This window comes from Mirounga angustirostris, unplaced genomic scaffold, assembly GCF_029215605.1.
Source record: "Mirounga angustirostris isolate CCGP_5_RB_7025 unplaced genomic scaffold, mMirAng1.0.hap1 SCAF_10, whole genome shotgun sequence".
Classification (NCBI taxonomy): domain Eukaryota; kingdom Metazoa; phylum Chordata; class Mammalia; order Carnivora; family Phocidae; genus Mirounga; species Mirounga angustirostris.
In genome coordinates, this window is record NW_026991718.1 from 4,983,108 (window position 1) to 5,006,318 (window position 23,211).

At 49.5% G+C, this 23,211-nt stretch overlaps 2 protein-coding genes across 12 annotated transcripts in view; both read right to left on the reverse strand.

Moving 5' to 3' along the window:
* Positions 1–111: 111 nt before the first annotated feature.
* IAH1 (isoamyl acetate hydrolyzing esterase 1 (putative)) lies at positions 112–10,886 on the reverse strand. 10 transcript variants are annotated; one of them, XM_064571836.1, is made up of 7 exons: positions 10,753–10,886; positions 9,368–9,420; positions 4,821–4,969; positions 3,104–3,265; positions 1,532–1,653; positions 509–642; positions 112–386 (listed from the first exon to the last, which is right to left on the reverse strand). In XM_064571836.1, exons 1-7 carry the CDS (start codon positions 10,831–10,833, stop codon positions 305–307), a joined length of 783 nt encoding a protein of 260 aa, XP_064427906.1. In that variant the 5' UTR covers positions 10,834–10,886; the 3' UTR covers positions 112–304. The 10 variants fall into 10 exon arrangements, 9 of the variants coding, with proteins under 9 accessions (XP_064427906.1, XP_064427902.1, XP_064427905.1 ...); XM_064571832.1 differs by lacking the exon at positions 10,753–10,886 and adding an exon at positions 10,411–10,746; XM_064571835.1 differs by lacking the exon at positions 10,753–10,886 and adding an exon at positions 10,467–10,712.
* Positions 10,887–13,848: 2,962 nt separating this feature from the next.
* The window catches only part of CPSF3 (cleavage and polyadenylation specific factor 3), a 44,043-nt gene continuing 34,680 nt past the window's right edge, over positions 13,849–23,211 (reverse strand). For both annotated transcript variants that reach the window (XM_064571844.1, XM_045884062.3), the window contains exons 16-18: positions 19,219–19,288; positions 16,315–16,411; positions 13,849–14,164 (exon numbers count right to left, since the gene is read on the reverse strand). In XM_064571844.1, coding sequence (XP_064427914.1) covers positions 14,063–14,164; positions 16,315–16,411; positions 19,219–19,288 — 269 coding nt within the window. In that variant the 3' untranslated portion in view covers positions 13,849–14,062. The remainder of the gene's footprint in view (positions 14,165–16,314; positions 16,412–19,218; positions 19,289–23,211) is intronic.

Sequence of the window (23,211 nt, forward strand, 5' to 3'; positions counted from 1 at the left end):
CAGGGCTGGTTCCGTAGCTGGGGCACTGAGGACACCTGCCTCGGTCAGGTATTACCACACAATGTACCGAGGTGCAGAGCTCCCCTGAAAATTCTAACGTTTTTATTAATCTCGGTGGCAGAGGTTCAGTGGTTTTTATTCCAAGGTCCTGAGCAAAGGTCTGATCACTTATCTCGGGATCTCTGCCGCATGGTTTTCGGCGGCTAGCGGTCCCCATTTCCCAGAAGACTCAGTTCCGGTTTGGCTTCTGCTACGTCTCGCCAGTACGGGAGCAGCAACGGCAAGGACGAGACTTTCTTCTCTATCAGGGGCCAAAGGTGGGAGAACAAAAACTCATTTCCCTTTGGTGACAAGTGCAGTCCATCCGACAGATAGGATGAGAAGTCCTGCAAGGGAGGAGAGCACAGTTAAACTGGGGGGGCCCGCTGGTCGCCACCCCTTTGTGAGGTGCGGGCTCGCTGCCCGGTACGCACTGGGCGCCGTGAACCGCGTACCATCCGGCGCCCACCTGAGCCATCCTTCCAGCTCCTCCCGACGGCAGAGGCCGAGCAAGTGAACACGGTGCATTAACAGAAACTCGACCTGCTGGTAGAAGAGCCCAGGGCCCTGGGTGCCACACGGTTTCTGACTCCCCCGGTCTAGCTAGGAGGCGGACGGGCGGGTCGTTAGGTGGAAGGAACCCCGAGGAGCAGCCTTTGCCCTAAGCCGAGCCCCCGTCCCTGCGGCCCAGCTGGTCCACAACTCTGCCAGACCAGGGCCTCCCCAGGCCTCGGTGCTCCTCTCTGCCATTTTGGAGACGATCTCTCAGGAAAGCCCACCCCCACCCCCCATTCTAGAAATCTCAAAGGACACAGTAGCGGGCAGTTCCCTTTTCTGGAGCAGTATAGCCTTCCCAAACTTCCTGGATGGACGTTCAACCCAGACGAAGCCAGGACTCTGCATGCTGTCCCCTGCTGCTCCTGGCCTGGGAAACCACAGGAGGGCTGAAGCGCGGGGGCTGCTGGGTCCTGTGACCCGTAACTACAGGAAAGCGTCAGACTGCCTTCCTCGTACCGCTCTGCGTGGGGGCCAGCTTTCACCTTTTATAGTTGTAAGTGGGCTTTCTGGCTTTAAACAAAATATTTAGAACTACCTAGCTCAAGCCAGGATTTTTAGCTACCACCCTGTCTTGCTTAAATTCATCGTTGTCCCTTTTAATAAGTTTTACAATAGGGGGTGGGAGTGCTAAAAGAATTTGGCCTGAATGTCCTTAATATGAACCATTTTTGGCTCATTTATTTCACTCTGTGCTCACTCCTGACTGTTCAAGGGGTCCCGGAGAAGGATGGCAGCTGCTGGGTCCAGCAGAGGAACCAGGCCAGGCAAGCCCCCTCCCCCCTCCCCCCTCCCCCCCTCCCCCCAGCTTTCTGGTTTAATCGGTGAAAGCAACAAGGGTCGTTGCTTTACTCAGAGCCACTCTAGGCAGAGCCACACAGAGCGGGGTCCCGTCTGTCGGATCCTGCTCACCCCAAGGCCCGAGCCAGCCCCGTACCTGAGAGTCCTTCTGCATCAGGGTCCACAGGTCAAGCACATCGACCCCACAGTCTTGGGCTACCTGTAAGCAGGCGCCCGCGTATTCGCCAACAACCGAGTTCAGACGATTTAATTTGCAGCCTGTTGAGAGAGCGCGTGGGTGGCAGCTGGCCTGGGCCGGCCATGCTTGGTGCACAGGCACGGACCGCCGGACCCGGTTGGGGGACGATGGTCCCCGTGTGCTGCGCTACCCGGCACGGGACCATGGGGACGAGGGGACGGTGGCTGGTCACCGCAGGGGACACGGAACGGAAATGCAGAGGCAGGAGAGGCCGGCGGCAGCCGTCGGGACCCAGAGGCTAGGAAGGGGGACGCCGGGCCGAGACCCCTGAATCTGGATGTGAGGAGAGGCCCCCGCACTGGAGTGAAGCTCACTGGGGTTCAGCCCGAGAAGGGCAGAGCCGGGAGGGGCTGCGGAGGCTCATTCTCCGCAACTATCGTGGGCTGGGCGGGCGGCTCCCTCCCCGCCACCGGTGCCGAGGCGGAAACGGACGGGCCTGTCTTCCCGAGAACGTCCTCGCAGCCTGTGGCTCGGGAACCGGGCTGCTGAACCGTCTGTGGTTCTCCACCGGGCCTCCACCCACGTCTACGGAAGTGAAACAAGTCTCACGAAACAATGCCTACTGTGCCCCAGATCCTGATTTTTTTCTATTCCATTCAAAAAAAGGTCACTCGCTCGGTTTCATGAGCCCCGAAAGGGTTGTGGCCTGTGGTCTGCGAAGCGCTGCCGAAGCTCTAACTGGCACTCTGCTCGTCCAGGCTTAGCACAGACTTGCGAGCTCACAAGCCCTCACAGGAGGATGGCCGCTGGGGGGTCCCCGCTTTGCCCTCCGGAGCAAACGACAGGGCAATTCGTCCACTTCCCGCGACTGCCCTTCAGATGTCTGCCGCCAGCGGGCCTGGCCCCTTCCTCCCTATCTGTCCTCTTCTTCAGGGTAAACTTGCCCTATTTACCTCCTATGGGGAACTTTCTGGACACCTCAAGATTCTGCTTCTGTACTTTCAACAGACTGTTTCAATATGTCTGTTAGACCGTTAATCACATTGTGGCAAGTTATCTATTGACGAGCCCACTGCCCTCCCTAGTGCAACAGGCAGGTACTGGGTTCCGGGGCACCCGGCCAGGTCCTGGCTTAGCACCTAAAAGTACAAGGACGAACAGCGGTGGCGACAAAAGTGCCTCCCGGTGCGGCCGGGCAGAAACCTGGCGCTGGCAGGCGGAGAGCTGCGCCTGCGGAGGAGCCCGCGGTCGGGGAGGAGGAGGAGGGGTGCCGGCACAGGGCACAGGCAGGGCTGCGCGGACAAAGGGCAGAGCAGCGGCCTCGGCAGCTCGCACTGCTGGGAGGCCCGGGGGACGCCCCCACGTGTGGACGTCGGGGTCCCAGCCCCGCGCCGCAGGCTGTCGGACTCGGCCGCGCTTGGGGTCCGGCGGGAGCAGGCCACGCCGCCCCAGCCACGGCGAGTCCCGCGCCCGGCCGCGGGGCGCCCCCAGGCTCGGTGTCCTCACGGGCCCGGAAGCCGGCGCGCATACCTTGCAGGAGGCACTCCTGCTCCCAGGCGGCCTCACAGAGCGGGGGCGGCGTGATGAGGACGACGCGGCTGCGGGGGACGCCGGCCTCCTGCAGGTACCCCACCATGCTCTCTAAGTTGGCCACGTACTCGGCCAGCGGGATGTGTTGCTTGGGGTTCTCGTCTGTTCGGGAGGAACACGGATACTCCAAATGCACCTTGTTACGAGGGAGCGCAGTTAAGAGTAAGACGAGTTCACAGATCCGCGGGACTCCTGATGGCGCCGGGCAGGCTGAGCCCCGAGGACAGAAACGGGGGCGGGGGGCGCAGGACCCGGCTCTTCACACGGCGGACGTCACACCGCAGACCGCCGAGGCTCCCGCTGGCCACGAGTCTGCGGCCGCGCGCCATCCGAGCCGGGGCCCTGGCACACACGCTCGACCTTCCCCGGGCTTTGGTCTCCTCCCTGGTAACACGCCGATAACCGGCTCTCCCTGACGGGTGTGGAAGGGACCTCGGCGAAGCGTGGGAGGCACTAGAGCAAGGCGCCACCACACCGGAAGCACTCGCTCTTGCCACCACTCCCGCCGAGCCTGCAGAGGGTCATTCCTAACGGGCTCACAGGCAAGTATCCCAAGACTCACTGCAGCCATTTTCCAAGCCACATGTAAGTATAATCGTAGGAGCAAAATAAAATCACCCGTGATCCTACCACCCAGAACACCACGGGTGGCACTTGGATCTACTTCTCATCTTTTCCATGTTGATACGTATACTTTAAGCGTCTGCCTTCGGCTCAGGTCATGATCCCAGGGTCCTGGGATCGAGCCCCACATCGGGCTCCCTGCTCCGGGGGAAGCCTGCTTCCCCCTCTCTCGCTCCCCCTGCTTGTGTTCCCTCTCTTGCTGTGTCTCTGTCACATAAATAAAATCTTAAAAACAAAACAAAACAAACCTACAAAGATCTTTGTTCTTATGGAGCTCACATATTTAAAACACACACACACACTGGGATGACAATGAAGATACATAACCATACTGTTCTTTTTTCACATAATGTTATATTATGGGCATTTCTGTGTCCATTAGTAGCCCTCAAAAACATGGTTAGTTGTTGCGTGACCAGCTTGATGCGTCTACTTTACCACATGGCACCCTAATGCCTGCCATTCCAAATACCATCCCAGGCATCTGCACATCTGCCTGCTGCATTACTGAGTATTAGGCTGGATTTCTAGATGGGGTGCATGCCGTCAAGTATCTTTCCGGAAAGATCACAAGTTTCCCCACCAGTTACGGAAGAGCGTGCCCATTTCACTCCACACTCAGCAGCTCTAAGTATTAGTGCTTAAAAAATACTTTCCAGGGTGCCTGGGTGGCTCATTCGGTTAAGTGCCTGACTCTTGGTTTCTGCCAGGTCGTGATCTCAGGATCGTGAGATCGGGCCCTGTGTCGGGCTCACCCGCTGGGTATGGAGCCTACTTAAGATTCTGCCTCTCCACGGCGCCTGGGTGGCTCAGTCAGTTAAGCATCTGCCTTTAGCTCAGGTCACAATCCCAGAGTCCTGGGATCAAGCCCCACATCAGGCTCCCTGCTTAGTAGGGAGCGTGCTTCTCCCTCTGCCCCTCACCCTGCTTGTGCTCTCGCTCTCTCTGCGCCGCCCCCCCCCACATGTGTGTGGTCACGCTCTCAAAACAAAACACAGCTAAAGATGAATTAGGAAAACAAGAATGCTTTTACCTTTCAGCGCACTGTCATTGGCACCAAAGAAAATTGTAACTGCTACTGGGCTGTCCAGACTGTTCCCTTTCCTGATTAATCTTGGAAGGATGATTTTGGCCCATCTGGTATTGTAACCTGAAAATCCACGATTCAGAACATCACATTTTCTGAAATGAAGAATTTAAAAAAAAAAGATGAATTGTGAGCAAAGAACGGTTTCTAGTCCATCAGCAGTGAACCCCCAAGTGTGTGCCCTCCAGGCTGTGGGACCTGCTGATGTTGTGCAGCTCTGATGTACTTTCACTTTGTTTAAAGTTTATTTCAGTCATCTCTACACCCAACGTGGGGCTTGAACTCATGACCCCGAGATCAAGAGTCGCAGGCTCTTCGGACTGAGCCAGCCGGGCGCCTCTGCCATGCTTTCACTTGGAGAAGAGCATTAACGTAGTTGAACATGCTGTCCTTAAAGTCTTTCCAAGATCTAGGTCATCTTTCCTTGACAAAAGGGGTTATGAATAGCCGAGCAAAGGGGCCGGCATCACGTCTGCGGACTCGCGCGTGGCAGGGGCTGGGGTCCTGTCACAGGGTCCTCACAGCAGACAGGTGTTAATCTGAGCAAGCATCTTGGGTGGAAAGTCACTAACAAGCTGGAGCTCAAGGGTAACAACGGTTCGTCAGCGGGGGGAGAGGGTATCTATACAGAAGATTTCTGAGACTTTTTACAGACTTGAGGCATTTTAGGGGTGCAGCAAATCGAAAGGAACACAGAGCTCCTGCATACTCCTGCCCCCCACATGCAGAGCCTCCCCAACTATCAACAGCCCCCCGTCCCCGAGAGGCACATTTGTTGTAGGTGATGAACCTACACTCACACATCATTCTCAGTATCCCCCCATGGTTTTGATTCAATCACATATATACACACACACACACACACGTATGTATATATAGTGTTTCAGTATATTTTGCCTTCTTAAAAACGCATGGTTTGATTCGCAGTACTGTAGGCTACAAGGAAAAGACCATGGATCTTGAGCTAGTTGCCTGGATTTGTGTCCCTGTTCCTTTACTTAGTGGCCGGGACCCCTGGTGTGTTTGCAGACGCTTAAAGTTGTCCATAAAATTTTAAAAACCCCTCAGAGTCCAACTTCTGGTTAGCAAACCGACGTGGCTTACTTCGGTGTATAGTTCCCATTCCTACATCTCAGCAGAGAACACGGGCCTACAAGGCCAGGGAACAGAGGCTGAGACAACCGGAGACTTGGTTTGCTGCTACTCGAAAAGCTCTGAAAATGTTTAAATCTTGGGGACAACAATAACAAAATTCAGCCACATTTATTTCTAAGTGTGATTTCTTGGTGTTTTTCATGCATAATCGTTACAAAAAGCTGACTAGCCATTTTAAAGACTCAATTTAAATGGAATACTCTTGGGGCGCCTGGGTGGCTCAGTTAGTTAATCGTCCAACTCTTGATCTCAGCTCAGGTCTTGATCTCAGGGTCATGGGTTTAAGCCTGTGTTGGGCTCCATGCTGGGCATGGAGCCTACTTAAAAAAAAAAAAAAAAGAATACCCTAGAATTTTGATGAGTCTGTTTTACATTCCCTCCAATGGTTTACTCACTGCAATGCTTAAAAAACCAGAAGGCAAGGCAGCTTGCTCCCTAAGGCCTGTGTGATGTGGCAGGAAAGCTGAAAGTCTGGAATCAGAGCAGCCAGGGTCTGGACCTCCCTGCCCTTGACTACCAGATCTGGCCTTGGCCATTTACCTAATTTCTCTGAGCTTCAGGCTCCCCAACTGCAAAAGATGAACATAATACCTAATCTGCTAGGCAGTGTGAAGATTAAAAGTAACCAGACACACATAAGGAGCTCAATAAACAGCAGCCATTACATATTGAAAAAAAAAATCATTAGTATAAGGCTATGAACTAGGAAAAAAGTGCGAGTGAGTGAGGCCCAGGGTTGAAACTGTTACAGTTCCCTTCTGAAAGGGGAAGGCTAACTGAATTTCTCTGGCTTGAACAGTATCATTAATAGTGCCCAACTTATTCCAAAGGCTACAGAAACTGGCACATTAAGAAAGACTTTTAGGGGCGCCTGGGTGGCTCAGTTGGTTAAGCGTCTGCCTTCGGCTCAGGTCATGATCCCAGGGTCCTGGGATCGAGCCCCACATCGGGTTCCCTGCTCAGCAGGGAGCCTGCTTCTCCCTCTCCCCCTGCTTGTGCTTGCTTTCTATCAAATAAATAAGAAAAAAGAAAGACTTTTACTTAAATTCATGGCTAATAACAAGTATTTAAGTTCAGATGAAGAGGGAAAGGGTAAGAACGAACTGAAAGATTCCTTGCCGAACAACCCAGCTCCAGGAGATTGCCTTCCAGAAACAATGTAGATTAAGCCATTTTATAAACCAGGCAGGGGCCTATCTTTAAAAGCAAACAGCAGAAGCTTTTAAAAACTGAAAAAGCTGAGTTTATTCTAACTCCTTTAAGTCCTTAAAGTATTTTAAAGAAATACTGCGATAAGGCTAAAAAAAACCAATGAAAATATGTCAATAAATTTTAAAAGGATTTAAATAGATTTAAGAATTATTAAAATGCTTTTATAATGCTAAAACGTAAAAGATGTCCCTATGGGACACAATGATGTATTTTAGATTACTATCCATGTAGTTACAGTGAGGTACCTCTTTACAACTTGGAAACTGGGTTACATTTAACACTGAATCGGTCCACCTGAAACCAACATAACACTGTATGTTAATTACACTTCAAAAAAAAAAAAACCCCAAAGGGCTGTGAATCAGTTCAGGGCTGTGCAGATGGCTGAAGCTGACATTAAAAATTCACGGGGGTGGGGGTGGGGGTGGGGGTGGGGGTGGGTAGGGAGGGGCTCAGGTGGTTCAGTGGGTGGATCTTCTGACTCTGGGTTTCCCCTCAGGTCCTGATCTTGGGGTTGTGAGATCGAGCCCTGTCCCTGCCCCTCCACATTCAGCGGGGAGTCTGCCTGTGCCTCTCTGCCCCTCCCCCCACTGGCGCATTCTCTCTCTGCAATAAATCTTTAAAAAGAAAATTCACCCTAAGTGTTCACACAGCTGAAGAAAATGTCCACCTAAGGGGCAGCTGTTTGGCGGTGGAAGAGGAAGAACCCAGTTCCAGCGCTAAAAAAGGACGGTGGATGTAACTGCCTGGTCTCTCGGCCCCCAGTACCAGTCAGCGCCAACCACAGCCCCCTAGTTTGCCCGGCGGTTCAGGACCACGGGCTCTGGAGCCGGGCCACCTGCCACTTCTTAGCTAAATGACCTTGTCAAAACCCCTCTCCACCTCATTCTTCTCAGCTAGAAGATGGATCGGAGACTCACTCTCTGTATTACAGGGTAGTTGTAAAGATTAAATGAGTCAATACGCATAAAGCATTTTAGTTTCTGGCACTTGGTAAGCATTCAGTAAAACTTAGCGACAATCCTTCCGTTTTACAGAAGGGAAAACCGGTGATACTTTCATATTTCTAGATTAAGTCCACTTAAATAGGGAAAGCATTTGGGAACAGAAAAAGCCAAGTCAAATTTTTCATTTCTAGTTTAGGGGATAAAAATGAAGGAGAAAGTGAAGACATTTTAAAACACATTTCACATTTGGAAATAAAATATATTTTCTTGGTGTGTTTATTATACTGGTGAAGAAATTATCAAGTATTAATAAGCTGGTAGTACATCCAGCTTATTTCTTCTAAAGGAGAGACAAAACTCCTGACCAGTATACTGATACTCTAAATACTTGTGTTTACTGTTTTTAATGTGGAAAATATTTCTAAGTATTTTTTAACCTCTTGAATTGGAGCAGTGTTTCCCTTTTGATGACTTCCTTAGCATATGCTTACCTTAAGTCTGGCAAATAAAATGCCCAAATCATCACTATTTCTAATATATATATATTTTAAGATTTTATTTATTTGTTTGACAGAGAGAGACACAGCGAGAGCAGGAACACAAGCAGGGCGAGTGGGAGAGGGAGAAGCGGGCTTCCCACTGAGCAGGGAGCCCAAAGCGGGGCTCCATCCCAGGACCCTGGGATCATGACCTGAACCGAAGGCAGACGCTTAACGACTGAGCCACCCAGGCGCCCCTATTTCTAATACATTTCATAGAGAGAATTTGGGGGACAAAAACCTCTATCCAAAAATGATGCTAACTTTGGTTTATGAATATACTTTGCTTTCTTTCAATCGAATTCCTTACTACTCGTTTAAATCATATCCACAGTAATACCTGCAAAAAAAAAAACTTCCTCAGATGGTGAATAACTGTGTTTGTTTGGCTCCAAACCCAGTATCTTTTCCACAACTTTTAGGGTTTTATTTCACATCCAGCAGAACTTTTGCTGAATCCTGAGCACCTGCCCTTCCTCCTTCCCTCCCCCAACCCTGTACACTAACCGGGAAAGGCCCACAAAGATGAAGAAAGGAGGAATTTACGGTTTGAAACTGTATCATGCACTCTGTCTTCTGAGATGCAGTTATAGTTTTCCATCAATAAGCACTCGAGTATCAATCTAGAAACTATTCTCACCTGACCAGCCTGTCAGCCAGTGATGCTCCCCATCCACCCTGCTGGAAAGAAAACTGAAAAAGGAAGAGTCCATTACTACTTATCGATGTAATTAGCACACTTTAGAAAGGGACATTTTGGTCATCAACTCCTTTTGTTTTCCTCTCATCCCCCCTGACTTTTTGGCCTTCATCATTTGCTTCGCTCAGAGGTCATTTTAGGAATTACTACAGCTAAACCTCAGCAGCACTCTGGGAGTTAGAGGGAGTTTTCTTCCCTATCAATTGGATTTGAGCCAGTCATCTGCATTTTATTGAGAATATTAGAGTCATTTTTACTTAGAACAGCTACTTAAATTTATGTACAAGAGATAAAATCAATTGTATGTTCAGTTAGGAAGCGAGATCCATGCTGTACCACATTTCCATACTTGAAAAGAATAAGGAAGTTAATTACAGAATTCAGGCGGTGAACCTTTTTTAAATATACATTCCTATAAGTTTGGAAAGCCCTTACTGCCCTTCTTGCCTAAAAATGGGCACAAACACAGAAAACTGGTTGAGGAAGTCATGTCTGAAGAGACAAATAAGAAAACAAACGAACACAAACACCACGGGAGTAATTTTTTTAAAGTGTTCTTCCTCCCTGAAGTAGAACATACATTTTTCCTTAATATGGGTTGAAATGATCGTGGGTGAAAAGGTCACCTACTACGTTATTCTTGGGGACATTTTGTCCAAGATCAGCTTGTTCGGCCAGGGGAAGCAGAGGGAGCTGGTTCCCAGTGGAACGGGCTGCACAAACCCTCAGCAGGTGGTTCAGCCGCCACCGCGCTCCCGCAGGTGACCCTCCCCGGAAGCGCCGCGCGGGACACAACGTGCCGCGTGCTGCGAGCGACCAAAGGAGGTTTCGTGGAAAAGGAAGACTCTAAGATGAAGACACCGCGCCCCTACTTGTACAGGTCTCCCGACTCGCCCTAAAACTGACGGGAAGCCGGGAACTCGGGCTCTGTCACGCCCAGGGCGCGCGGCCTGGGCCGGTCACCTCACTTCGCGGCTCCTCACCTCACCCGTGAACCAGGCTCCGCGAAACGGCTGTGCAAGCGCGGCGCCACCCTCACCGTTACCCTGAAGCCAGGAGCGACCGGAGACGGGAAGCCCTGCCGGGGGGCTCCGAACGGCCGCTGGAGGCGGCTGCTGCTGGAGGCTGCAGGCATCCCCGAACAGATCCCGCCACCGGGCGCTCCGCCTTCGGGGCAGCCCGTGCCGGGGGAGGCGGGGTGCAGGGAGGTGACCTTGATAACCGCGGGGCAGACGGGAGGACGGGAGCCCGGTGCGGAGGACAGCCGGTGAGCTGGGGCCGTGGGCGCCCAAGCGACCCGCCATGTGAGGACCGAGCGGCGGTACCTGGGTGATGGAGTCTCCGAAGAGCAACACCCGCGGCCAGAGCAGAGCGCAACCGCCGCTCGCCGCTTCGCACAGCGCCATATTGCCCGCCGGCCGAGAGGCGGGGCCAGGCCGGATATCCGGGGCGGGGCGAGCGGCCGGGGGCGGGGCCGCCCGCGGAGCTGGGGGCGGGGCCGCCCGCGGAGCTGGGGGCGGGGCCGCCCGCGGAGCTGGGGGCGGGGCCGCCCGCGGAGCTGGGGGCGGGGCCGCCCGCGGAGCTGGGGGCGGGGCCGCCCGCGGAGCTGGGGGCGGGGCCGCCCGCGGAGCTGGGGGCGGGGCCGCCCGCGGAGCTGGGGGCGGGGCCGCCCGCGGAGCTGGGGGCGGGGCCGCCCGCGGAGCTGGGGGCGGGGCCGCCCGCGGAGCTGGGGGCGGGGCGGGGCGCCTGAGCAGCGGTCGCTGGCCTGTCGTCCGCGGGGTGGCCGCCGAGGGGCTCCTCGAGCTGGGCTCCTTTGGCACCAACCGGCCATTTTTAGCACGTGCGATAGCAGTTGCCCCTTGGAAAGCTCATTTTTGTCCGTTTACGAAGCGGCCTCGCTGTTCGTTGGTTCATCCCGGCGGGGGCGGGGCGCACGCAGCCCCCTGCCCTCGGGGAGCCCGCAGGCCCTCCCGGAGGGGCGGTCTGGCCGCGCACCTCCCGGCTCCCCGGGGGCCCGAAGGGAGAGCGGTCTGGCGCCGCCACCAGAGGCAACGTCACCCTCCAGGCGGGGCCAGATGTTTCCGCAAACAGCAAGAGTGTGAAGCTCGGTGGGGAGGAAGTGCTTCCGAGGGACTCGTTCATCACACGGCCATCTCTCGTTAAATAGACGGACTCAGGCATTTATCGAAGGTTTGGACCTCAAAGAAAAACTTAAGACGTTTGCTGAAGACAGGAAGGCAAACTATTCAAGGACGAAGATGGGGTTTTGCAGGAGGGGAGAGAAATTAGGAAAGGTGGGGATCCACAGCCGAGGAGCAGGGTGGAGGGTAGAAGGATGTACAGTTTCTAGAAACCGGACTCTTGCTGAAGGCAGGCCAGGGTGGTAAGATACCAGGCAGGGGGATGAGGAAGTTGAGCAGGTAGCCAGCAGGACTCTCGAGGGGCCAAGGGCAGAGCCAAGGTGGGGGCCTACTCCCAGGAGCTCCAAGACTCGTTTGCTCAGAGTCCTCGCCACCTCAGCTGTGCCATGAAGTATGGCGGCTGTGACTAAAATGGGCCAGATGTTTTGAAAAAACTGAGCCTAAGGCGAAAACCAGACTCGCAAGGGTAGCAGTGCACCATGGAAAAGCTGACCTACCTCGCTGTGGCTGGGCCGTAAGGTGTCGGCAGAATGGCTGGAGCCGGAGAGACAGGTAGTGGGAGGCAGAGCCAAGTCTCCAGGCCAGGAGCTCCCTGGCTTCGAGAATCATCTGCGGAGCTTTAAGAATGTGCTGATAAAGGGCCCTCACTCCAGACCAACGAAGTTAACTCCTGATGGTAAGATGTGGGCCTCCGTATATTTTTGCTGCTCCCCAGGTGACTCCAGCATGTAGCCAAGGTTGAGAACACCTGGCTTAGTTAGGATGTTTGGACTTGATCCTAATTACAATGAAGCCCTGAAGGACTTTCGGTAGGGAAGGCCTGAGAGCAGGTCTGTGTATTTCAGGGAGGAGGAGCAGGGACGCTGTGGCAGGAACCAGAGGGCACAGGGTGACTGGGACTCAGAGCCACCGTGGAGAGAAGACAAGGGCAGACTCAAGAGCAACTGGAATCCTTAACTCAAATTGCTTACCTCAGGGAGAGGGACCAGGGGAAAAAGCACATTCCCTTTTTACTATATATATATAGTCTTATTAAGATATTACAGGTATGGGGGCGCCTGGGTGGCTCAGTCGTTAAGTGTCTGCCTTCGGCTCAGGTCATGATCCCGGGGTCCTGGGATCGAGCCCCACATCAGGCTCCCTGCTCCGTGGGAAGCCTGCTTCTCCCTCTCCCTGCCTCTGCCTACTTGTTCTCTTTCTCTCTCTCTGTCAAATAAATAAATAAAAATCTTAAAAAAAAAGATATTACAGGTATGTATTTTTTGTTACTTAAAAATGTTTTTAAATCTCTCAAAACCGGGGTGCCTGGGTGGCTCTGTTGGTTGAGCGACCGACTCTTGATTTCGGCTCAGGTCGAGAGATCGAGCCCCACGTTGGGCTCCGTGCTTGGCAGGAGTCTGCTGGGATTCTCTCCCTCTGCCCCTCCTGCTTGTTCTCTTGCTTTCTCTAAAATAAAATAAATCTTAAAAAAAAAAAATCTATCATAAAGTCTTACATGACACCAATGGTGACCCTTAGAACTTTGGTTTGGGCCAGAGACAAAAGTGGGGTAGGGTATCTTACAGAACTATTTCAAGTAAAACTTCAGATTTGTGCACTCAAGCTTGTCACAACACAGGGAAGGAGCGCTTGGTGGCTGTAAGTCACCAAGAGGTGAGGCAAGGAGAGGACTAACAGGGTCGGCGGAGTTTAGGGACTGTGGTTGGCGGACGCCTTTAGCTTGACGGTGAGTGTGAGCGACTCTCGAGTTGGGCAGGAAGGTGAGAGTGAGTTTCTGCTCGTGCTCGCCTCCCCGCAGAGGCGGCAGTCAGACCCATGCGTGGAAGCAGACCCCAAGGACACCCCGGCTGATCTGCTCCCTCAGCACGCCGCACCCCTACACTCCTGTGCCAGTTATTTGCAAGTCTGCACGCGTCTTACACACGCTTCAGGAAAATGGCCTAATGATTAATTTACACACAGAGCAATTCAACAACTCACACCTGAATCCCCTGGAACTTGCATAAAAATTATAGTCTGAATATCTCTGAATTGAATGTGAATTGAGTATCTCTGAATTGAAAGAAAATATCACTGAATCCCGAAAGTCGTAATTTTACAAATGTACAAATTAAGGAATTTGCCAAGAGTATCAGGAGGGAACAGAAACGGCACTTGAGGTGATAATCTCTATTAATTCCCTTCAGAATATGGACATAAAAATACAAACCATCATGCATTTTCTTTCCTTAAAAAGGCCACGAAGACACTGATTCAGTTGCTATGAGCAGATCTGAAAGGTTTCATTGGCAGCTTAGGCAGTTTATTCAGCAAATATTTTGGAATAATGGACAGATCAGTTGGTAATTTAGCAGCACCCAAGCTGTTGGAATCAGGGCCATTTGACGTCACAAGTCACTAGGCTACTCCCGAGAAACTAAGGTATTTTATTTTAAGTCACAGAAGTGGAGTCAAGCGTTCCGAAGAAGCTCACGTAGCCGGAGGCGGCCGGCTGTCAGTGAACGGGGGTGAGGGCCTCGTACAGCCTCTGTGCGGCCAGCTCCACCATTTCCCGCAGGGATTCGTCTTCCTCGCTCCCTTCTTCGCATTCTACAGTCTGAAAGTGAAAGCACAAACAGGCCTTTCACCCTAAGTGTCTACAAGTGTTCTACGGAAGACAGACTGATCCTCTTTAGCGATCCTCATTTCCGGGAGGGGCGGGGGTCACCCAAACCTGGCATCTGGGGCCCCAAGCTGTGGCCCTCAGGCCTGCAGGCGAGGGCCCGACCTGCGGAGCGCGACTGCACAATCACTGGGTCTAATTAGAGGTTAATTTTGGAAAAAGGAATAAATGGAAAATCTAGTGAACTAGATTTAATTCAAAGCCCATATTCTGACCCAGTAAGTTTCATTACCAGGAACTCAGTCTTTGTAATACCAATTACTTAGCAAGCTCAAAATTTGTATTAAATCTGATTTAGACTAATAATCTTCTAGTAATTTCTCAGCTACAAAACACTATATGTGGTTTTAAAATTTTATCATACTATAAATATTGCTCATATTACAACTTAGTAAGGAAAGAAAAAAGTAACACCCTTAATTCTATAACCTAATGATAACTCCTGTGAACATTTCAGTGTATAACCTTCCAGGCTTTGAGCTACACATATGTATTTCTTTAAAACCAAAATGGGGTAATTTGTCATACTTGCGATCTTGTTAACTTTTCTTGCCCCTCACTGATGCGGGGGGACAACTGTGCCCATCAGTGATCCCCATCGCCCTCCTGCGGATGGCTGCCTGTTACAGACCTCCGTGTCCGGGGGTGCACCACACACACAATCTATTGTTAGTTTCCTACTCATGCATATTTCAGTCTCTTGCAGTTCTGCTGATGTTACAATCAATGCTAGAAGAGAAATCCTTGTATATATCTTTGCTCGAATTATTTTATTATTAACTTGTCCAATTATTTTCTTTGATTAGATGCAGTAAGGGGAATTGTGGATAAAGGTATTTACTTTTCTGAGCTTTTCTAAGCATTTCACCAACTACACTGTGGAAAGAACGTGCCAGCTCATTTACAACCCCCTCCCGGCCCCAAACTGACCCTGATAATAAACTGTGGCCCGGTTTTCCCCGGCGCCGGGTCCAGCACTCTTGTTCATCTGTGCCCAAGTGTTAAGTAAACAGTGAGGTTTTGTACTTTCAATCCATATTTCCTCTAATTACTAGTGGATCGGAGCTGAACATCTGATTCATGTGCTTGCTGGCTGTCCAGACTTCTTCTCTAGTGAACCACTTGGTTATATTCTTAGCTTATTTTTCTAGTGGGGTAAAATAAACTAGTGTCTCCTCAAAGCATCTATATAGTCAAAGAACATAAATTTAAAACCTATGTTGTTTGTTTAGTAGAACTGTTCTAATCTTCAAAAACAAGACTGTAAGATATACTTATTCACTTATGCTTATGAAATAATTATGCAGGATCTGTAGCGTAAGACCAGAGCAGGCCCCAAGATCTTGAATCCCATTGTTTGGAAAAGCCACTTGGATCTTGCTGGTAAAACCAGAGAACAGCTTCTCTGAAAAAATCTGGAATCAACTGGATGCCAAATAAGAGAAATGGACTCAGGCCTCTCGTGCAAAAGTAAATGACGGGGAATATACACCCAAGAACCGTGTGCTGTGCAGCAAGGCGCAAGAACACTTAGGACAGGGGCGCCTGGGTGGCTCAGTCGTTGAGCATCTGCCTTCGGCTCAGGTCATGATCCCAGGGTCCTGGGATCGAGCCCCGCATCAGGGTCCCCACTCGGCGGGAAGCCTGCTTCTCCCTCTCCCACTCCCCCCGCTTGTGCTCCTGCTCTCGCGATCTCTCTCTCTGTCAAATAAATAAATAAAATCTTAAAAAAAAAAACACTTAGGGCAAAATGGAGAAGAAGCAAGAACGCAGGGCGTCTGGCCGGCTTGGTCAGAAGAGCATCCGACTTTTGATCTTGGGGTCGTGAGTCTGAGCCCCACACTAGGTGTAGAGATTACTAAAAAAATAAATAAGCTTAAAAAAAAGAAAGAAAAAAAACAGGAATGTGTAACTTTACATATAATAACATAAAGCCTGTAAAAGGCAAAAATGTAGGAAAAAACACTGGAAGTAAATGCCAAAATGCGGAAGTGAGCTGTCTGGTGTGAGACCAGAGATTACTTTTGTTTTAACTTTCTTTCCCAAATGTCCTGAAATGTGGGAAGGAGCAGCTACATACATACCCGTGTCTCCAAGTTTATATTAGCAGTTTTCCCGTCCACTGTGACACTGAGAATAGAACCATCTTTTACACTTACACAGTCTTCTCCAAATATGTCCCTTAAAGATAAACAAAGATGCAATATTAGTGCAAAATGCATTAACAAGTAAGTCAAGTACATTTTTATATACCAGGGGAAAAATAATATTGAAGATAACCCCTAGTTCTGAAGTAGAATACTTCTATCTATTCCTGAGATGTATTTAATTTAACTTCACATATTTTACTAATTTTATAAAATGGTTAAAGTACACAGCAATCATTTAGTAAGACTGCTTTCTTCAGGAGCACCTGGCTGGCTCAGCTGGTAGAGCATGTGACTCTTGATCTCAGGGTTGTGAGTTCGAGCCCCACGTCGGGCCAAGCGCTTACTTAACAAAAAAAAAGCATGCTTTCTTCAGCTGGTATTGTGCTATGCACTTTATACACGTGATCTTAACTTACAATTTTAGTAAGAAGCCTCTTTTACACAGGAGGAAAACAAGACCCAGGGAAGGGATTTGCCTGCAGCCCCCACGGCTGGAAGGCAGTGGGGCTGGGATTGAAATGCAGGCATCTCCACTGAACAGACTCAAGTCCGCTGCTGTCTGCTCCTCTGAACCAATTTCAAACGCCTCCTTTGAGTTAAACTCTTCACTGACCATCTGCTATGTGCCAACTTCTTAGGGATGGAAGTCACTGAGACACTGCGTCTGTCGCCAAGGAGCTAGAGTTTAATCATTAATTTCCACGTCCGTCCGCATCAGTTACCCAGGCGCCTGCAACCGCCGTCCAAGCAGCAGGCTGGAGCCAGGCCGGGAAGGGCAGCCCGCGGTCTGACAAGCCAGACGGGCCGGCACTGCCCACACGGAGCCCGCGGGGTCGCGGGGAGGCCCGGCCAGCCGCCGGCTCTTTTAGGAAGTTAATGGTAATAAATACGTTTGAATAAACTTGGCTGGGTAACCTAGTTACTAAGGAAAAATGCTGTATTTTAACTACAGAAATATATTCAAAAGGTAGGGAAAAAATATCTCATGTTCATGTAATCAATTCCTGTTAACTCCTACCTACACAAAACCAGTTAACTCCTACCTACACAATACTAAGGATTTAAACAACTGGAGTTTTTAGATTATGATCGATTGGAAGTTTAAACACCCCGGAATGTCACGTTCATGAGGCGAATGTAAGCTCTGGCTCTTTGGCTCCTGTTCCTGTTTCTCACAGTTCACGTGTGTGTGTGGAAGGGCGAGGAAGGGGGACAGGGCGGCGGCCGGGCCAGCAAGCCGCGGAGAGAAGGCGGGAGGGCGGCGGGCTGTCAGGATCGCCCGCAGCCCAGCGAGCTTCCCTCCGGCGCCACCGACTGTGCTGCCTGGGGGGGCTCAGCCCGTCCAGGGCAACACCGGTTTGCTCTCCGCGAAGCTTCCAGCACCAGCGCTGCCAGACGGCACAACTGTTCCAGTCAGGTGCCCCGCAGGCCCCGCAGGCCCGCAGGCCCAGGACACCTGCTCCGCGGAAGCGCTTTTTAACCTGGACTCCCGGGAGGGGCTGCGGGGACGGGCATCTAACCCCTCGACGACAAAGATAAAAGCGTGGGTGGCTGCGTGTTAAGTTGCGCAGTCTCACCCGACTGTCCCGGGCGTCCAGGATCTCGAATGATTAGGACACTCAGGCTGGCAGGTTGGGCTTTCCGAAACTGCAGAGTGCAGCCCTCTGCAGACAAGAGTCGGGGACGGGGCGGGGGTAGCTGGGGGGGGGGGGGACTGCTCTGACCGCAGGGGCGGGGACACAAACACAGAAGCTGCTGCCTTTTGAATGGCACTGCCTGTCCCTGTTCCCGCCTGTGAGCTACTTTCCAGTCTGTACGACAGGGATGCTTTTTAGTATCAAAATGGCAACACCAAGAACATTTTTCTGAAGATGTGTGGTAGCTTCTTCTAGCAAGGTCACCTCTGAAAGCCTATCCGTCTTTTAAAAGCTACTAATTGGCTGCCTTAAAAGATTATCAGTGAGGAATTTGGGGGGAAGGAAGGAACAGATACGTTAACATAAAACCTCCAATATGCAGAGGACCTTCTTTTGTTAAGACATCTAGTCAATGAACTTTCAATTTAAATACAGAGGCAGTTAATAAAAGTGAGAAAAAAAAGTAGAAGCAGTCACTCAACAAGAATTTGAGAGATACTATGTTCAAATCTTTTAATTTTCCTTTTCTTGGCATAATACATAGCTTAAATGGTGGTTATCCACTCTGATGCAAGGGATTATTTTATCTGGAAAAAAAATCCCCAAATCAGTATCTAAAAAAATTTTTATTTTAAGTAGGCTCCATACCCACTGTGCGGCTTCACCTCATGACCTTGTGATCAAGAGTCACATGATCCACTGACTGAGCCAGCCAGGAGCTCCCCCAAATCAGTCTTAAAGAGTATTTGAGAAAAGGGGAAAGACCTAATATCTGGTGTTTAGAAAAATACTGAGTTTAAAGGTACTTCTTAGTTTACAGACTTATTATCTGAGAAGAGTCCAGAAGAAAACCATTCTTAACGCAGAACTCACATTTAAGGAGAACATGTATAGTAATTCTTAAAGGCACATTAACACCAGGTGAAGAGTTTAGTACTTGACCTTAGTAAAGATGTACGAATCTCAGTCGACCATGCCAGAAAGAGCTAACCAAGGTCACAGGTATTTGGAACTAGCTAGAGTGTTAGCTGGAAGGATGAGGTTCAAACCACTTTACGGATACAAACACAGACATTCAGAGCAGTTAAGAGACCTGTCTGAGCTTCACAACCATCAGTGAGCCAGAACTAAATCCCGGCCTCCTCCTTCCCGCCCTTGGCCTCACCACCCCTTATGGGGCAATAATGGGGACAATACTTACTGGAGCATGATCTCCAGCCTCTTGCTATAAACGTGCATTTCTAATTTTTTAGAAACCTTTTGTACTGCACCTGGGGAAAAAAAAGCAACAGAGATCAATTTCCAAATTCTTATTTAGAATAGTTCCCGAGTCAATATCAGAACACAGTTACTGATAAGATTTAAGGTGATCGACTATGGAATCCTTCAAGTGACAAACAAACCATCTACCTGCTGAGGCAAATTGCTATTTTCATCCCTTTATCTTTTGTTCTTGTTAAATGCAGAACCACAGAATGACATTTAAGATTACTTTACATTTTATTTATAATGCTCCTCAAACTTTTCCACATTTCATGTATGTGCGGAAGTAACCCTGTAACTCTAGGACTCCTGGGGCACATCCTGGCTCAGAGATCTCTGGAGCTTTCCTTTTACCTAAAACATTATATAACTTTTGCATTCTTGTACCTATACTGATTTTAATAAAATTAATATTTAAAACCATGCACCAGTTAGATCACTTAGCTTTCCCTCCCCAAACACGGTAATCTGACAGTTCAGGAAGATGATCTGGTGTTTCAAGTGTGCCCCAGGACATCGGTAAGTGCCCCCCAGCCCATCACCCGCAGCAAAACCATGCAGAACTGTCTGGCAGTTCCTTGAAAAGCGAAACATTCAGTTAGCATATGACCCAGCAACTCTACTCCCAGGTACAGACCCAAGAGAAGTGAGAACACGTCTACACAAAAACTTGTACATCAATGCTGAGAGCAACATTATCCATGACAGCCAAATGGTAGAAACAACCCAAATGTCTATCAGCTAATGAATGGAGAGACAAAATGTGGTATACAATGGAAAATTATTTCGCCACGAAAAGGAATGAAGTCCTGATTCATGCTACAATATGGATGAAACTTGAAAGCATTATGCTAAGTGAAAGAAGCCAGTCACAAAAAACCGTGTATTATGATTCAATTTTTATGAAATGTCCAGAAGAGGTAAATCCATAGAGAGAGAAAGTAGGAGAAAAAAAAAGCAAGCAGATTAGTGGCTATCTTGATTGGGGGCTGATAGCTAAAGAATATGACGTTTCTTTGTGGAGTGATGTAAGTGTTTTCAAGTTGATCATAGTGAACCTACTCTGTGGAAAAGAGCCAGACTGCCATTTTCCCTAAATTATTCTGTAAGTCAGACTACAGTTACTCTGATTGCTTTTAAATCATGAGGCTTTTTCCTTCTTTTTAAAAAATGCAGATCTCACTGGTATATAACATTATATTAATTTCAGGTATACAACATGATGATTTGATATTTGTATACACAGCGAAATAATCGCAAGAAGTGCAGTTAACCATCGATCACAACCCACAGTCGCAAAAGGTTTTTTCCTTATGGTGAAATAGTTTTGAGTTTTAACTGAATATACAATGAACCAGATGCCAGTCAAGAAAGCTATATAATAAAACCTTATACTTTAATTATAATCATTAATTCTGTTAAGTATTAAACAGGCATTTAACTGACATGTAAAATCCCATGAAATACATTAAAAACTATCTAAGCTATGAAACTATTAAAAGAAACTTTCCAAATTCTGAGAGCACATGTATGCATATTTGCCTATTTATCACTAATATTTATGACAAACTCCTCAGATACCCAAGATTATATGTGTACAATGTGAAATCATAGTTATCTATGTACACCTGCCCCCAGTAGGCATGTGTGTCAGGACACAGACGTGCTGAAAACAGGTGCAGTACCAAACGGAAGGACGTAATGGAACAGAAGAACATAAAAGAATATATTTTGAAAATGCTTAAGCTTGGCTGTGTGTCCTTGATGAGAACAGGGGGATACAGAAATTGAAGGCGGGGCTAAACACACACACAGATAAAAACACAAGTTGTATTTCCAGGCTAATGTAGCACATACACTCCTTGGGTCACTGTCTTCTCTCTTTAAAATTCATCTTGTCTGCTTTCTCTCACCCTCTGTATCCAACCCAGCAGGAAAGACTGCAGGCTTGACCTTCAACCCATCTCCAGAACCCAAGCACTTTCTGCCACCCCCCCACCCGCACGGCCACAAAAGCTCTCAACTGAAACACCTGCTTTCTTTACTTGCCCTCCCAGTCTCTCAACGAGCACCAGCGCAACCCTTTAAAAACCTTCCAACATAACATGCTTCACTCAGACTACAAGTCCAAAGTCCTTAAAATGGTCCATAAAGCCCCACACTTCGGCCCCTGCTCCAAACCCTATGAAGCCGCCCTGGCGCTCACTAGACCACCAGCTCCCCAGTGCTCACTAACCATCTGCCGTGTTCGCTGCTGTGCCCTGAGCACCGAGAATAATACCTGCCCAACAGAAGGTGCTCGATAAATATTTGTCAAATGAATGCTAGCTTTGCAAGCACCTCATTGCTCCAGAAGAACAGACTCTCCTTTTCTGAATACAACACAAAGCAGGGAAGCACTAGGGAACCCAGGGCCGCCAGCTAATTCGGCACAGTTAACTCATGGAAAAAACCCTCTTGTAGTCTGTCTGCAGGGACTCCCTGGGGAGTGCCCAGACGCTAACCTTAGGAAGCAATGTTTACACTGTTGTTATTATTATTAAAAATGGATCACTAATAATATAATAGCCATTGCTGACTAGCACAGATCAGAGTAAAGGCACACTTTCGCTCTGGACCAGAGTACTAAGAGAAATGCGCAATATAAAGTCAGACCCATCTAAGGTCGCTCATGCGCTCCTTCCTGTTCGACACAGACAGGACACATTTGGTGATTATCTGTTTTCGTTTTCCAGCACAGTCGCTAAGCGGCAGCTTTGTCACAGCTGCAGATGGCGTCTGGACACCAAAGTCAACAGGCTCAGGCCCAACACGCAGCGCGGAAACGGGCTCAGGGTGGCTACGACGTGACACGGCCCTGAAGACCCCCCCAGCATCCTAACACCGTTTGTGCGTAATGTCTCATATTTCAGAAAAGTACACAAATACCTGACAAAAATACTGACATCAGGTGCTTATATCACAGGACAGACTTCATTTTACAAAAGGGTTATCAAAATGCAGTGAACAGAAAGGAGTCCAGGAGGTTAAAGCAATTCAGTTCTGAGTGTCTGATCTGAACGCAACGAAGCTAAGATACAAAGGGAAGGCCGGCTGTGTTCTCAGGGAAGTGGGCATCGATCCTGAAGGGTGTGCCCACTCAAGGCTCTGGGTTTGAACCCTTCCTTCTTGTTCTCTGCCCTCCACTCTGCCCCCCAGCGCGCCACCACTCATCGGTTGTGACGTCAGCGCAAGGAAGCTCCTCCTTCCCACACACCTCCACCTCGCGCTTTGTCCTTTGTATTTCTATCACCTAAGGAAAATGTAAAATAGGAAAATAAGAAAAACCTGACAACCGCCTTTTGCGCTGTTCCGCCACATGTGTACTTCTGTGCCCGGGGACACACACTGACACTTAGTGGGCACGCCGGGAGAACCCGGGCTCGTGGAGGTGCCATCCTACATGCACACGGGGTGGCCGCTCCCCACCAGCTAATTCCACCAACACAGGTCACCGGCGGCGTCCAGATGAACGTTTTCACCATTTTTTTACTATTACTCAAAACAAATACAAGCGCTCATCAGTACCTCAGATAAGTAAGTTAGATTCGTCTAGGGGCGCCTGGGTGGCTCAGTCGTTAAGCGTCTGCCTTCGCTCAGGTCACGATCCCTGAGTCCTGGGATCGAGCCCCGCATCAGGCTCCCTGCTTGGTGGGCAGCCTGCTTCTCCCTCTCCCACACCCCCTGCTTGCGTTCCCTCTCACTGTGTCTCTCTCTGTCAAATATATAAATAAAATCTTTAAAAAAAAAAAAAGATTCGTCTAGGTATTTATTCGGTTCATCATACAGACGTGGTCAGGTACAAGACAATGGATTATTAAGTATCCAGCAAAACGTTTTTTCCTCCTGCAATCAAAGACTACCTACTTGTCTATTCTTTGTAATTTCAAGG

Excerpts from the sequence above, each read along its gene's own strand:
- IAH1 (XM_064571832.1), bottom strand. The coding sequence starts at position 10,731 with ATGGCGGGTCGCTTGGGCGCCCACGGCCCCAGCTCACCGGCTGTCCTC. Across the intron at positions 9,421-10,410 it reads GAGCCTGGTTCACGGGTGAG|TTTTCTTTCCAGCAGGGTGG; the intron begins GTGAGGAGCCGC and ends TTCCTTTTTCAG. Across the intron at positions 4,970-9,367 it reads CTGGCTGACAGGCTGGTCAG|AAAATGTGATGTTCTGAATC; the intron begins GTGAGAATAGTT and ends TCTTCATTTCAG.